Below are 14061 nucleotides of genomic sequence, written 5' to 3'. Positions count from 1 at the left end.
GCTGAGACACAGAGAAGCCAAATTCACAAAGGTCATAAATGACAGGAATTGAAACTATGTCCTCAGATTCCAAATCTAATGTTGCTTTCATTGCACAGTGATACATAAGTCATTTTGAAATCAGCTGTCCGAACCGTAAAATCAAAATCAAATCAGAAAAAAAAGAATAAAAATGAGAATCTGAAGTATAATTAAAACTGCTCCATCCCAACCTTTTTAAACTATTGATATCTAAAAATGAGAAATACATGAACAATAGAAATTGGCACTCACTATCAACATTGCTTAAGGAAGTCTCATCAATGTATTGTAATAACCACATCTAGGGAGCCAAACAAACATAAAAAAAATGGATTGGTCAGCAAACACTTGATATCCTTTTCAAAGAGATGGAAGAAAAGTAATACTAATTTAGAATATTCACTCATTAGAGAAGATGATGGAAGAATCTGAGGAACATTCATCTAGCCAAAAAGATCTATAATTTTGTTGATATGGATGTTTCTTCCAATGATGCAAATAGTAACCTCTTCATGCCTGCCCAACCTGTGTGACTCTTGTCTTTCCATAAAGTTGATACAGGGAAGTCATCCAGTATTCCAGAGGCCTTCCTCTTTTTCTTCTGCTATCATGAGGATACCTAAGTCTCTGAACTGTCCACTTACTGCACTAAGAGCCATATGATTTTGTAAAAGAGACAGAAGCTGTAGAAGAAAAAATAATTTTACTGAAAGCTTGGGGAGTGACCCAGTTAAGACAGATTATCCCAAGAGCATTTAAAGGTCAAGCTGGGACAACAAATAACCAAAAAGTGGAAAAGATCTGTCAGAATTTCTGTTACTAAGTCTTTTCTTCTTTATTGACAGTGGAACTCTCCACATTTGAACTCTACCATCACAGTTTTTGATTTGTTACATGAATATATAGAAATAATATTTTTTTAAAAAAACAACAGTGTTGGGAAGAGCAGCCAAACCAAGTCAGGTCTCCATAGACAAAGGAGATCTGCTTGAGACCATACAGTTTTAAGCATATCACGGTATCGGTTTTCAAGATAGCTGGTAAAATGTTAAAAGCTTGGGAAAATTGCAGGTGTTAATTACAACTGAAAAAAAGACAACTGTTAAAGACAACTGAAAACATATTAATAGCCAACCCATATGTCTACTTTCCCAACACTTCAAAGTTTTTGCAAAAACAAAAACCTACATTGAGGGCATTCCACCTTGTCCCAGTTTCTTCATCTGTAAAGTGATGGACGACTTCCAAGTTCTCTCCAGCTCTAAAGCCATATTCCACTATGTATGAGAAAGGAACTTCCAGTTCACAAATGATCTTTAGTCTCATAATTGACTAAAAGATATAGAGAGTATAGGACACTACTGTGATCATTGTTAATATACTAAAAAGCAGTTTTGATTCAGTAGAGCAAAGTATAGCTCGAAAGACCATTTTAACAAGGTGTTTTACTTGTATAACCTAAGATGATAAAAAAAATAATCTGCTTGATGCTACAACAGAGATAATTTTGTGTTATCTTCTGATTATTAATATGAAATGAGGAGTAAACAGGGAGATGCATGCTTGCTGGAGTTTGGCAGTGTCAAGGAGAATGTTCAATGAAAGGTCCATCCTTAAGGATTCCGTCTAAAATGGGGAGTTTCTTCAGATATTCCTTTAGCAGATGACATTGTACTGAGATTGTTTCACGTTCCAGATCTAATTTATGAAGCTCTACAAAATGTTCTAGGTCTTAATACAGTCAACACAATGTTATACACAAATAAGAGCATCTGGAGGCCCTTACCAACTATAGGGAGTACCTCTTCGATTTGAGCTCTGCATTTGGATATGCTCCAGTGGTGTCACCTATGACTCCCCGTTTGTCTTGCTTTTTATTAATTAGAGGGTCATCAAATAATGTTATCTTTGTTATTATACCTTCAGATAGTAATAATGGTAACATTTACATAGCATCTTAAGGGTAACTTAGCACTTTACATATTATCTAAAATTTTCAAAGGAACCTCCTTGTTGGAGGAGAGCCTTTAAATTGACTTGTTTTACTGAATGAAATGTCAACAAGCAATAAGCACAGGGCAATCTTGTCTTCTCAACACCTTTTAAAAGTCAGTTGTGGAATTGTAAAGATGTGATCTCCCATAGAATAGAATTTGTAAATATAACTTGTCTTTTGTCCCCCACCTGAGATTTTATTGGTGGAGGGAACTCCTGGTATAGAAACTGCCTTCACCTTTACAAATCCGCAACTAATATGTAATAAATAGTTTTAGATCATTGTTTAGGGGCACTAAGAAATTAAATGATTTGTCCTGGGTTATACAACTAGCATGTTTCAGAGACCAGATTTCAGCTCATTGTTGTCCTATCTCTGAGTTTTTCTTTATATTAATTTTATGATGCTGCTTCTTGTGTATAGATTATTCACATAAATTTTTAAGAGATGGAAAAGTATGGGGCAGCTGGGTGGTGCAGTGGATAAGGCACTGGCCCTGGATTCAGGAGGACCTGAGTTCAAATCTGGCCTCAAACACTTGACACTTACTAGCTGTGTGACCCTGGGCAAATCACTTAACCCTCATTGCCCTGAAAAAAAAAAAAGAAGAAAAAAGAGATGGGAAAGTAGGTATATGGGTGAGTAATTACTGGTATTTTTAGCCATTATTATTTCCTAAATCAATACCTAGATGAGATTAAGAATCTTCCAACTGTCACTTCCAACACATTGGGTATCCTCGGTCTCATCCACTTGCTCTTCACATCTGTTTCTTTTGTGCTGTTCTCCATCTACATGGGACATCAGGCACTATTATGTTACGATCTAAACATGCCGACTCCACTGTCATTGATGTAGAAAAGCTTTTATTCTAGAACTTTGGACAGATCTTTTCTATTTATAGTTTGTGATCTTTCTAGTTTCATCTTTAAATGTCCTTAGGGTTATTTTAATTAGCAAGTTTCCCCATCAAACTGTCTGGAAACAGAATTCTAGTTTTCCTTGTTTTTGTTATATTACCGTGCTCTAATTCTTAAGAATATTCTTCATGCCTTCTTGCTGTTTTGCATTATCTTCTATCTTCCTCCATGAGATCTTACAGATGAATTTATTCTGACTGATGTTGTCTTTGGCTTCATATTTCTTCTATTTGACAGATCAAGCCTTTACAAAGACTGAGGTGGTTGGTTTCGAGGCACTTTTCTTTGTCTTATTGTGGTGATGACTTTACAATGGATACATTTCATTAAGAAATGGTACTGTTGCCTACTGTTTTATCCATTTCCCATTTTTCAGCATCAGTAGCTTGCTTAAATTGAACAGGTGGTTGCCACCCCTTGTATGCCGTATCTTTTCATTTTCATTCCTTCTAGTTCGATGTTAACTTTATATGAGATCCCCTTCACAAAGACCTATTAATATAGTTTATCATTCCATTGAAGTGAACGTAAACTCTTGAAGGCTATGCTAATAAAGAACAAATTCTGCTGGGTTCATTGATGCTAAAAAAGACCTCAAACATGATACTGGTAAAACACTGTGTCTGCTTTTTGAGGACCAGCCTTGCTAAGTACTGAGAGACCTGTTACTAATAGGCTGGTCACTCGGCGTTGACTTCTTTTTGTCCATGTTAGCCTCTGAGACAAAGAAAGCATTTCTACTAATATAAGTTAAAGTTGCAGTAACTTTTGTGACAAACATGTCATTGTATTTACTCATCTTGTAGTCAACTAAAACCCTTCTTTCCTTCTGTCTAGGGACATCTCTTCTATCCTGTAATTGTGTCGTTGCCTTGAAAGAAGGATTTGTGTGCGTGCACGTGTTTGATATTAACCATGTTTATATGAGATGTCATGAATTTTTTAAAAAGTCAACTTGTTCATTAACAGATTGAAGAATACAACTTAACTTTTTACATGTATATCCATCTCTCCCTACCCCTCAAAACAATCATCAATTTACAAATATCCTCTGAAGTCAAGTTTTGCTTGTCTTTCCTTTCCCCATGTTATACATGTGTATTCTCTTCCCAATAGGAAAACATACAAGAGTTTAATTTTATTCTTAATCTAATATTAATGATTTCATTTGGGTTTTTAACTCATTGAATTCTAGTTTTCTCTCTTTTTGTTATATTATATCACCATGCTCTTTTTCCTAAGTAAGGATTCAAACCTTCAAAGAGAAGGGAACAAGTATTTGTTAAGTATCTCATATGTGCCAGGAACTGTGTTAAGTGCTTTACAGATATTATCTCATTTGAGTCTAATCCCTTAGATACTCCTAGTAGCTAGCTCTCAAGTAGCTTCTGTAACTTGACCTCTGCCTGTTCCTTCCCTTTACTTTCCTGGTCACCTGAAAGAAGAAAAACTTTTAAAGCAATTTATCGAAGAAAGTGTCCTACCTATAGTCTTCCCCACCCACTTCTCAGGAAAGAATTTTTTAAAAATTCCAAATATTAAGATTTTATTAAAAGCTTGAAAATATTTAAAACGACCTGAATAAGCAAATGATTCTACTCATTTTGTTGTCACAGTAAAATGACTAACAGGGAATTAGCAGAATCAAGACCAGGGCTTTTCTGCCTCTGCCTCTGCCTCTGCCTCTGCCTCTGCCTCTGCCTCTGCCTCTGCCTCTGCCTCTGCCTCTGCCTCTGCCTCTGCCTCTGCCTCTTTGAAATCTAGCAGACACAAAATGGGAGTTGGTGCAAATACTGCAGATGGGATATAGTTTGCAATGAAGGTGAAACTTATAGTACCTGATTGGTTAATTAAGTTCACTTTGGACCTAAGTGACCTAGCCCTGGAAATACCATGTTAATTATTTATTTCAAATTTAAGTAACCTGAGGTAAAGCAGACTGTCAGAATTTTCAGGTTCTCCGTTCATGAATATGTTCTGACAAACATGACATTGAAGTGTTAATAGCCATTGTGTTTTTATAGCAGTTCTCTCACAGAAGATTATAGCTCTGTGTAAAATAGCTCATCTTTTTTAGCATGCCTGTGAAATATGGAATGGGAGACTGAGTCATTGGCAAAGTAAAAGCTACACAAATTAATTCAGATTCTCTATTTAATTGGGTATGTTGTCTCACTTGTGAGTTTTAGAGTCTATGTGTTACATGGACCAATGAGTTTATTACCTTCATATTCTCAAGATAGTTCCTTTAGATCCAAATTGAATTAAAAATGAATTCAGATGGATAACTTGTAAAATGGTAACAACAAAAATGTACTGAAACTTTGAGTATAGCATTAAGTAGAGTTGAGGTGATATGTTATTTTTAAAATTTCACAAATGTAAAAAGTAACAGAACCACATAATGTCGGCAGATACCTAGGTTGTGATAAGAAAAAGGTATTGAACACCACCAGGCTTAGCTTTTATTTAGAATAATCCAAACTTTCATGTTCCAGACCATATCCCTGAAATGTTCCCATTAATTAGTTGGAATTTACAGTTAAATATTATATTATAGTTAAAAATTTACAAGCTACTTCTGTCTCTTCTCTTAGTAATGTTAGAAAGCCTCAAGATGAGATATGAGGGTATCCTGTTCACCTGTCACTTAGTAGGGCAGATGATAACTTATTTGTGTGATAATGAATGAATTTGGTGCTCTCTGATTATTGGTCAACTATAGTTGCCTTTTTGTTCCTACTAGGTTTCAAATGTTGCTTCCCTATGTGCCCCCCCCCATTTTTTTTTATCAAAGGAAGATAGAGAAAAATACAACTTGGTCAATGCAGTGGCTTGAAAGAAAAAAACACAATACCCCCACATTTTTAAAAGCAAAAGAGAAATCTGACATGAACATTTAAGAAAGCCAAAGAATGCTCTAACTAGCAAGGGTGGCAGGTAAAAAAAAAAAAAAGGAAGTGGACAGAACAAAGCAGATATAGTTGACTTTCTGGCTTAAAAAGTTGGTACAGCTTTCAAGACAGAACATATTGGTATCCAGGAAAGAAATCTAATCATAGTGGTTTTAAAAAAATTATAAATTAGAAGATATTTGTTTAACTTTTCATGTTCCTAAGGAAATGCAAATCTAAATTAATTTGGATTACCAAATAAGTAGGCATATTTTCCCCTATTAGTCTTCTAAAAAGTTTAGTGGCATTTTTTCTTTTTTTAAAACAAACTCTCTTGCTTGCTCCATCCAGTAAAAATGATCCCCATAAAAAAGTAAAGAGAGGACATGAAAAAGAACTTTAAAAAAAAAAGTGAAATTGTGGTGGTTTGAGGAAAATACTTGGCAGGTCTATTTAAATACTGCTAGAGTGCCTGCCATGTACAAGAGACAAAGTCTTGAGTAACCTTTTCTTAAATATATTCACTAGGTGTGATTTTATACATGTTTAGGATTTTTGAAGTGAAATCCTTTTAATTGAAAGTCCTGAAGATTATGTAATGCAAGAACAGATGTTCTGGTCAGAGGTTTTTTTTTTTCTTTGATGTGAGTGGAAATGTACACATGTGTAAAATGTCTTCATAATTAATTTTCTATTGCAGTGCATAATGGAAGCATTGGTTAATTAAGATAGCTGATTTTCTCTCTTACACCCAGCATTTAATAATGTAACAAGATAGGTTGTTTGTTATTAACTTTTACAATATGCCATAAATATAATGGCACATATTACTAATGGGCTATATATAACCAGATAATATTTGCGTAATGATGCTAGAGCACACTGTGCTTCTAAAAACAGTATGCCAGAGAATGGAAGCCCTCTGCCTTTTAAAGTCCTTAACTCACTCCAGGAGAAATGGATCCATTTTTTTTTTACTGATAGCAATTTTGCAAACTTTTCCAAACGTAGGTGGATTGACATTTTATTTTGCTGTTCCTTTGCCTTTTTAGCCCATTGAAATCCTCTGGGATTTAGAGCCTGGGGTTAGTTCTTCCTTTATGAAGGCTTTTTTGTAGACTTAATTTTTTTCTCATGTTCAGTTTACTGGGGCAATGCAGTGGATAGAATGCTGCACCTGGAGTCAGGAAGACCTGAATTCAAAAATGGCCTCAGATACTTAGTAGCTATGTGACCTGTGCAAGTCACTTAACCTCAATTTGCCTTAGGATCCTCCTCTATAAAATGTCAATAATAGTAGCACCTACCTTCCGGAGTTGTGAGACTCAAATGAGATGATGATTGTAAGGGGCTTAGCATGATGCTTGACACATAGTAAATGCCTTATAAATGTTAGCTATTGTTGTGATTATTATTAGCTATTATTATTATTGATTCTTCCCATTATTAGTGTGTCAAACTAATTCAGTATCTTGAATGGCTATTATATACCTAGGCTACAGGATATAATGTCTAGTTAAGAAAACAGTTTGAATCCTTCCTCAGGTGCTTGCTGGCTCTGTGACTCTTTCTTAATCTCGTTATCCTCATCTGTAGAATGGAGATTGTAATATCACCTAACTCACAAGGATGTTTCAGAAATAAAATGAGATAATGGATTTAAAGTTTTTTGTGTTCTGTAAAGATTTATATAAAAGGCAGCTCTTACACTCTTACCATTTGTAGTGTTTACTTTTGGTATCCCCATTGTGCGGAGCTCACAAATTAAGAAACTCCCTCTACCAAGGAAGCTTGGCCTTATTCTACAACTTAGAGCATTTAAAGAGTTGGCCCTGGGGCGGCTAGGTGGTGCAGTGGATAAAGCACCGGCCCTGGATTCAGGAGTTCCTGAGTTCAAATCCGGCCTCAGACACTTGACACTTACTGGCTGTGTGACCCTGGGCAAGTCACTTAACCCCCATTGCCCCGCAAAAAAAAAAAAAAAAAAAAGAGTTGCCCCAGGTATTGAGAGGTTAAATTGCTAGCATATATCAGGATCAGGATTTGAATTCAGCTCATGCTTTATTCTGAGGCCAGGTCTCCATGTCACTTAGTAGTCACTAATTGTGCTTTTCTAGACTTTTATTCAAGTGTTAGTATTACCATAGGGATTTTGTTGTTATTCATCACAGAATTTTAAATTCTGTAATCTCTGGACCCAGTGAATTAGGTAGTAGGTGGCAGTATTTTCCCCATTTTGCAAAGTAGAATAAAAAATTTAGAAAATTTGATTTCTTTCCATTTGAGTTAATGGGAAAACTTCCTTTTTGTTCACATAGTACTTAGTGCCTTTCCTGTTGACTTCTTGGGTAGTCTATTCTAAAGAATCTGTAAAAAGTCATGTATAATTTACATATATATTTTAAAGTCTTCATTTTTCAGTGAAACACAAAATAGAATTATGCAAATCTTTTTAAAATTTTTATAGGAAGCTATTGAGTCTTTCAAAGAAGCCTTGAAACAGAAAGCTGATTTTATTGATGCGTATAAAAGTCTTGGTCAGGCCTACAGGTGAGTGAAAGTGATTGGGTATTTTTTGAGAGTGGGGCTAATTTCCATCCAAAATGATAGTAACATTAAAAGAAGCTTTTACTATTAGATTGGGGTAAGAAGCCCTGGTTGGTGGAATATACTATTTTCTTCCATTTATGAGAAGGCCAGATACCAAAAGAGCCGTGCAAATGTATGTCTGATGTTGCTAACTATAGATGGTGGTTAAAGAAGAATTTTTCAGATGAGTTTGCAAACCATACTATAGAAAATGCACCTAAAAAAGACAGTGGAAGTCAAGGGAATTCAAAGAACAAGAGAAAAAGAAAGAATGTTTTTAAAAAAGAGGTGGAGGGCAAAGAGTCAAATCAAGCAAAAAGGAAGACATTATTACAAAAGCTTATGATAGCAAAAATTCCTAGAACAAAGAAAAATATGCAGAAAGAATGTGTGACCTTGTAAATTAAAAATTATCCTTAAAGAAGCACAAAAGGTTTTTTTATCATAAATTCTCCTACTGTAGTAATAGTAAAATAGTAGATTACTCTTCCCTATTCACTGTTCTGTACTAAGCTGCTTCTTTTGTTTTTTAGATTAATAAATTGGGATGGGGGCTGTCTGTCATATTAACACATAAAACAGATTTAGTTTAATAAAAAATTGGTTATATAAAAATATTAGATTGGACATTCTAAATTACATAAGTATATGAATATGTTACAGGGAGATAACACAATCTAATCTTTTTTTTTCATATAACCACTTTAAAAAATATAATCTAAATCTTTTTCATGCACTAGCATGACAGATTTCTCTGTTTATTAGACTGGTAAAATCTTTTTAAAAAAACAAACCATAAAAAACCTCAAGCAGCCTTGTACAGAATAATGAAATGCTTAGGATAAAAGCAACTGAAACTGTTTTTTCCAAGCTTACTAAAATTCTATTAGCTGCTTAATCAGGTTTTGTGTTTTTTTTTTTCTCTCCAATTCTTAGCCTTCTTAACCCCTCTGCAGCATTTTACACTATTCAATAGCATCTTCTACTCTTTCCTTCCTCTGATTGACACTGTTCTCTCCTGGGCTTTCTCCTACCTGCTGGGCTTCTCCTCTTCAGTTCGCTTTGATGGGTCATCATCAGCTTTGCCCCATGCTCTGTGCTTGTGGGCTCTGCCCTGGGCTTCCTCTTATTTATTTAAAAAAATACATTTTCATTGATATTTTTAATTTTACATCACCTACATTTTCTACCATGTTCCTCCCTTCCACCCTTACTAGAGAGTTATTTCTTATAATAAAGGATGAAGAAAAGAAAGAAAACAAAAGTTCTACAACACTAAACAACATATCAGAAAAGCCTGTCATCATATGTGGTGTACTGTACCCATAGTCCCCTCCTTGTGCAAAAAAGGTTGGAAGGGGTATCATCTCATACCTCTTTGGGGGAGCCATGCTTGGTCATCATAATTGCATAGCATTGAGTACCCTTTGCCAGCAGGAGGAACACTACCTCCTATGTTCCCCCTTGATGGGGAGCAGAGAGAGCCATAGGTCAAGGTTGATCCCAGGCCCATGGCCTGAATGACCATTGCCTTTTGCCAGCTTGGGAGCCACTACCCCACACCTTTGCCAGCTACCCTAGAGCAGGAGCAGGAGCAGTTGTACCCCAGTGCCCCAATTCAGCATCATTTGTACCAACCCTTGGACACTATGAGCTATTACCTCTAGTTTCTCCTGTTTCTCTCTTTGTCCCTGTATAAATCAATCACTGACTATATAGGAAGAAACCATGTCCATTTTGCAATTCAAATTCTTTTATCCCCCATCTTCCACAGCCCTACCTTGTTCAAGTCCTACCCTAATACCACTGAACCCTTCCATTGTGCTCTCTGAAATTCCTTTTCCTTAATGAACAAAGCTCCACTCAATCCTGGACCTCTTTTTCTTACACTCCTTCCCTCTACTGGCTCCCTCTGAATCCCAGCTCCCTCTAAGCCATACCAGACCCACAGGCACTGTTATCTGACTTGTGGATGCACCCTAAGGACCTGTCTGTCCACCCTGAAACTGGACTTTTACATGTTGTCTTCTTCAATAGAATGTAAATTGCTTGATGTCACGGGCTGTTGTATTCAGTCTTTGTTCCCTCTGCACTTGGCAAAATGCTTGTTCACCTATTGAATTAAACATTGAGTAGGTAGTTGGGAATATGAGACAAGAGTTCAAGAGAAATTAGGGTTAGGTAGATATATCTGAGATGATAATTAAATCTGTGAGAGTTGGTGATATCATAAAAGGAGAGATTATAGAGAGAGAAGAGGTCCCAGGACAGAGCCTTGTGTGATAGCTACATTTAGTTAGTTGGGAAAGGAGGATCCAGGCTAGAAGACTGAAGGTACAAAAGACAGGTAAGAGGAAAACCAAGAGACAAATGCCATGAAGGCCAAAGGAAGAAAGAGCGTTCAGTTGCATCAGAAGCTTCAGAGAGGTCAAGTAAGATAATTGAGAAAAGGCCAGTAGAAGGACTGCCAAGTCAAGAGAACTTTGTAGAGGACGGTGTTAGTTGAGTGGTAGGGCTGAAACCAGATTGCAGGAAGTTAAGAAATGAATGTGAGGCAAGAAGTATAAGTGATTCTTTGCCATCTCATCCCCTCTTTATATATTGTATGTGGTGAGAGGCAGCTTGTGGTTATATTAGCACATACTGAATGTGCAGCCAGAACAGCTGAACTCAAACCACTTTCTACTTTGGTCATTGACCTTTGGGTTCCTAAACTGTTAAACAGGGTCAGTAATAACAGCCTGTAGTACCTACCTATAGTAGTAAACTGAAAATTTTGGGATTCTACAAATAATGTTTTTTTAAAAAGAAGGAAAGTACTAACTTTTCTGGCTCAACAACCATTTAGATCAGGGGTTCTTAACCTAGGACATGTGAACTTGCATGTTTGTTTTTTTAATATTTTGGTAACTATTTCAATAAATTTGAGATATATATATATATACACACACACAGACACATCAAACTATAAAGCTAGTTTCATTTGTATTCTACCATAATTGGTTTCCCTTGAAATCCTGAGTGTTTTATTTTATTGTTCTGAGAAGGAATCCATAGGTTTCTTCAGATTGTCAAAGGGGTCCATGTCACAAAGATTAGGAATCCCTAATTTAGATGTAAATTGTTTTCTAGTAGCAGAATCCCTTTATGAATTAAGGTGATTACATTACTCATTATTTGTATAGAATTTCATTTGTATTCTACTATAATTGGTTTCCCTTAAAAATCTTATGTATTTTTTTTATACATTTAAAAACCTTGTTCTGAGAAGGGATCCGTAGGTTCCTCCAGATTGTCAAAGGGGTCCATGTCACAAAAAAGTATTAAGAAACTCTTTATGAGTCAAGATGGTTACATTACTCACATTATTTATAAGATGAAATTTTTCTCTAGAGTTCAAACTGCCTCACAGACATTTTAAATTTATTATAACATTTGGGTAAGGTTTGGTGGTGGTTGTAAGAATATGATGTGCCAAAATTCATATAAGTAGTCATTGGTGTAATCTGGGTTAGAATATAGGCATCGGGGCAGCTAGGTGGCGCAGTGGATAGAGCACCGGCCCTGAAGTCAGGAGTACCTGAGTTCAAATCCGGCCTCAGACACTTAACACTTACTAGCTGTGTGACCCTGGGCAAGTCACTTAACCCCAATTGCCTCACTAAAAAAAAAAAAATTAAAAAAAAAAACAAACCAAAGAATATAGGCATCAAAACTAAAAAGCACATTATACATTTGATTAGAAGTCAACTGGGGCAGCTAGGTGGCGCAGTGGATAGAGCACTGGCCCTGGAGTCAGGAGGACCTGAGTTCAAGTCCGGCCTTAGCCACTTAACATTTACTAGCTGTGTGATCCTGGGCAAGTCACTTAACCCCAATTGCCTCACCAAATAAATAAATAAATAAATAAGTCAACTAAAGCAGATTTTGCACATCAGCTAATTATATCTGTACCCTGTTCTTAACTACTGTGTGACACCCTAGAGAACTGGGCAACTTTGAAGCAGCCACTGAGAGCTTCCAAAGGGCCCTGCTGCTCAACCAGAATCACGTACAGACCCTACAGCTCCGGGGAATGATGCTTTATCACCATGGCAGCTTACAGGAAGCCCTAAAGAATTTCAAGGTGAGCTCTGTGGATTGAATTCTTGGAATGTCGGGTGGTTGGTTTTTGTATGTGCTCCAGTAAAAAGAGGGTCATGGGCGCCGAGTGATTTGATGGGAAAGAATGTTGGACTTGGAGTCAGAGTTAGGATTTGAATCCTGCCTCTGTCACTTACTACCTGTAAGGTTCAGGCAAGCTATTCACCCTCTCTGGGCCTCAGTTCCTTCATCTGTAAAATGAAGGGGTTGGACTACAAGTCCAAGGAAGACACATACTACAGAGGCTGATTTACATAGCATTTTGATCCAGTTTATCAGTGACCAAGTTAAAGGTATTTTCTGAATAAAGAGTTTGGATGTTGTTTTAGCCCAGACAGATTATATAACGACATTTTCTTTTTATACCCCCAGAGGTGCCTGCAGCTAGAACCATACAATGAAGTGTGCCAGTATATGAAAGGACTCAGCCACGTGGCGATGGGTCACTTCTACGAAGGAATAAAAGCTCAAACTAAAGTCATGCTAAATGACCCTCTCCCAGGCCAGAAGGCTAGCCCAGAGTATCTGAAAGTGAAATATCTCCGAGGTAAGGCTGAGGTGACAAAAACCATACCTACTACCCCATCTCTTCCTGCTTTGCAGCTACATTAATTCAGTTCATCAGTCCTTAAGAGACATATGTAGGGCAAAAATTATAACAATCCTGTTGTATCTTCACATTGATTCGAGAACTTTATTGCCTTCTAAAGATAGGTTGGATAAAAGTGGTTGGAAAAGGAATGCTTTGCAGGTAAAGGTCCCTTTGGCCAATCTTTTGTGAATTATTGGTTTCCCTCAGAAAGCATTGTGTGGCTTTAAGAGAATAAGTACTGAATATTTGGCTTTGGTAAAAGAAGAAAATAAAATTCAATGAGCTATCCCTGGCTAATTTTTTCCCTATAGAGTTGGAATCATGTCTTCCATTGTTTGACCTCATTTATATTCCTCTCTGCCCTAAGTTAGTTTCTCTATTTTATAGTTTAGGGGTTGAATTGGCATTTTTCATCTATAACCTTTCATATGAGGCAGTTAGTGCAGTAGAGTCCTCAGCTAGGAACCAAGTGAACCTGAGTTCATATCCTGCCTCAGATACTTCTTAGCTGTATGATTCTGGACCAATTATTTAATAACCTCAGTTTCCTTATCTGCAATATAGGAATAATAGTAGCCTCTACTCCATAGGGTTGTGCTGACCAAATGAGATTACATAGGTCAAGAGCTTTGGATATTTTAAAGCTCTATGGAAATGGTAGCTGTTGTGACAATGACAATGATGACGATGATGATAAAACTCAGAACTCTGATTCCATGATGTCCTCTTTCTCAGGATAAATACAGTCTTCTAAAACCTTTTTGGCTCTAGGTTTGAGAAAATCAGATCTTTGCCTATGCATGGAAGAATAGGTGAATTTAATCTAAAATGGCCTAGATTCATTTGACCTTTTTTAGCTTAGCACCTGAATCAGTGTTGTTTCATGCTTTATTATCATTTAATCAC

The 14061-nt window shown here is 36.5% G+C and overlaps 1 protein-coding gene across 2 annotated transcripts in view; it reads left to right on the top strand.

Moving 5' to 3' along the window:
• The window catches only part of TTC13 (tetratricopeptide repeat domain 13), a 91175-nt gene that overhangs the window by 54527 nt on the left and 22587 nt on the right, over window positions 1–14061 (top strand). For both annotated transcript variants that reach the window (XM_043964525.1, XM_043964524.1), the window contains exons 9-11: window positions 8299–8381; window positions 12405–12546; window positions 12936–13110. In XM_043964525.1, the coding sequence (XP_043820460.1) occupies window positions 8299–8381; window positions 12405–12546; window positions 12936–13110 (400 nt within the window). The remainder of the gene's footprint in view (window positions 1–8298; window positions 8382–12404; window positions 12547–12935; window positions 13111–14061) is intronic.

The sequence above is a fragment of the Dromiciops gliroides genome, chromosome 4, assembly GCF_019393635.1.
Source record: "Dromiciops gliroides isolate mDroGli1 chromosome 4, mDroGli1.pri, whole genome shotgun sequence".
Classification (NCBI taxonomy): Eukaryota; Metazoa; Chordata; class Mammalia; order Microbiotheria; family Microbiotheriidae; genus Dromiciops; species Dromiciops gliroides.
Note: the sequence above shows the minus strand (reverse complement) of the source record. Positions and strands in the feature narration are given on the sequence as shown.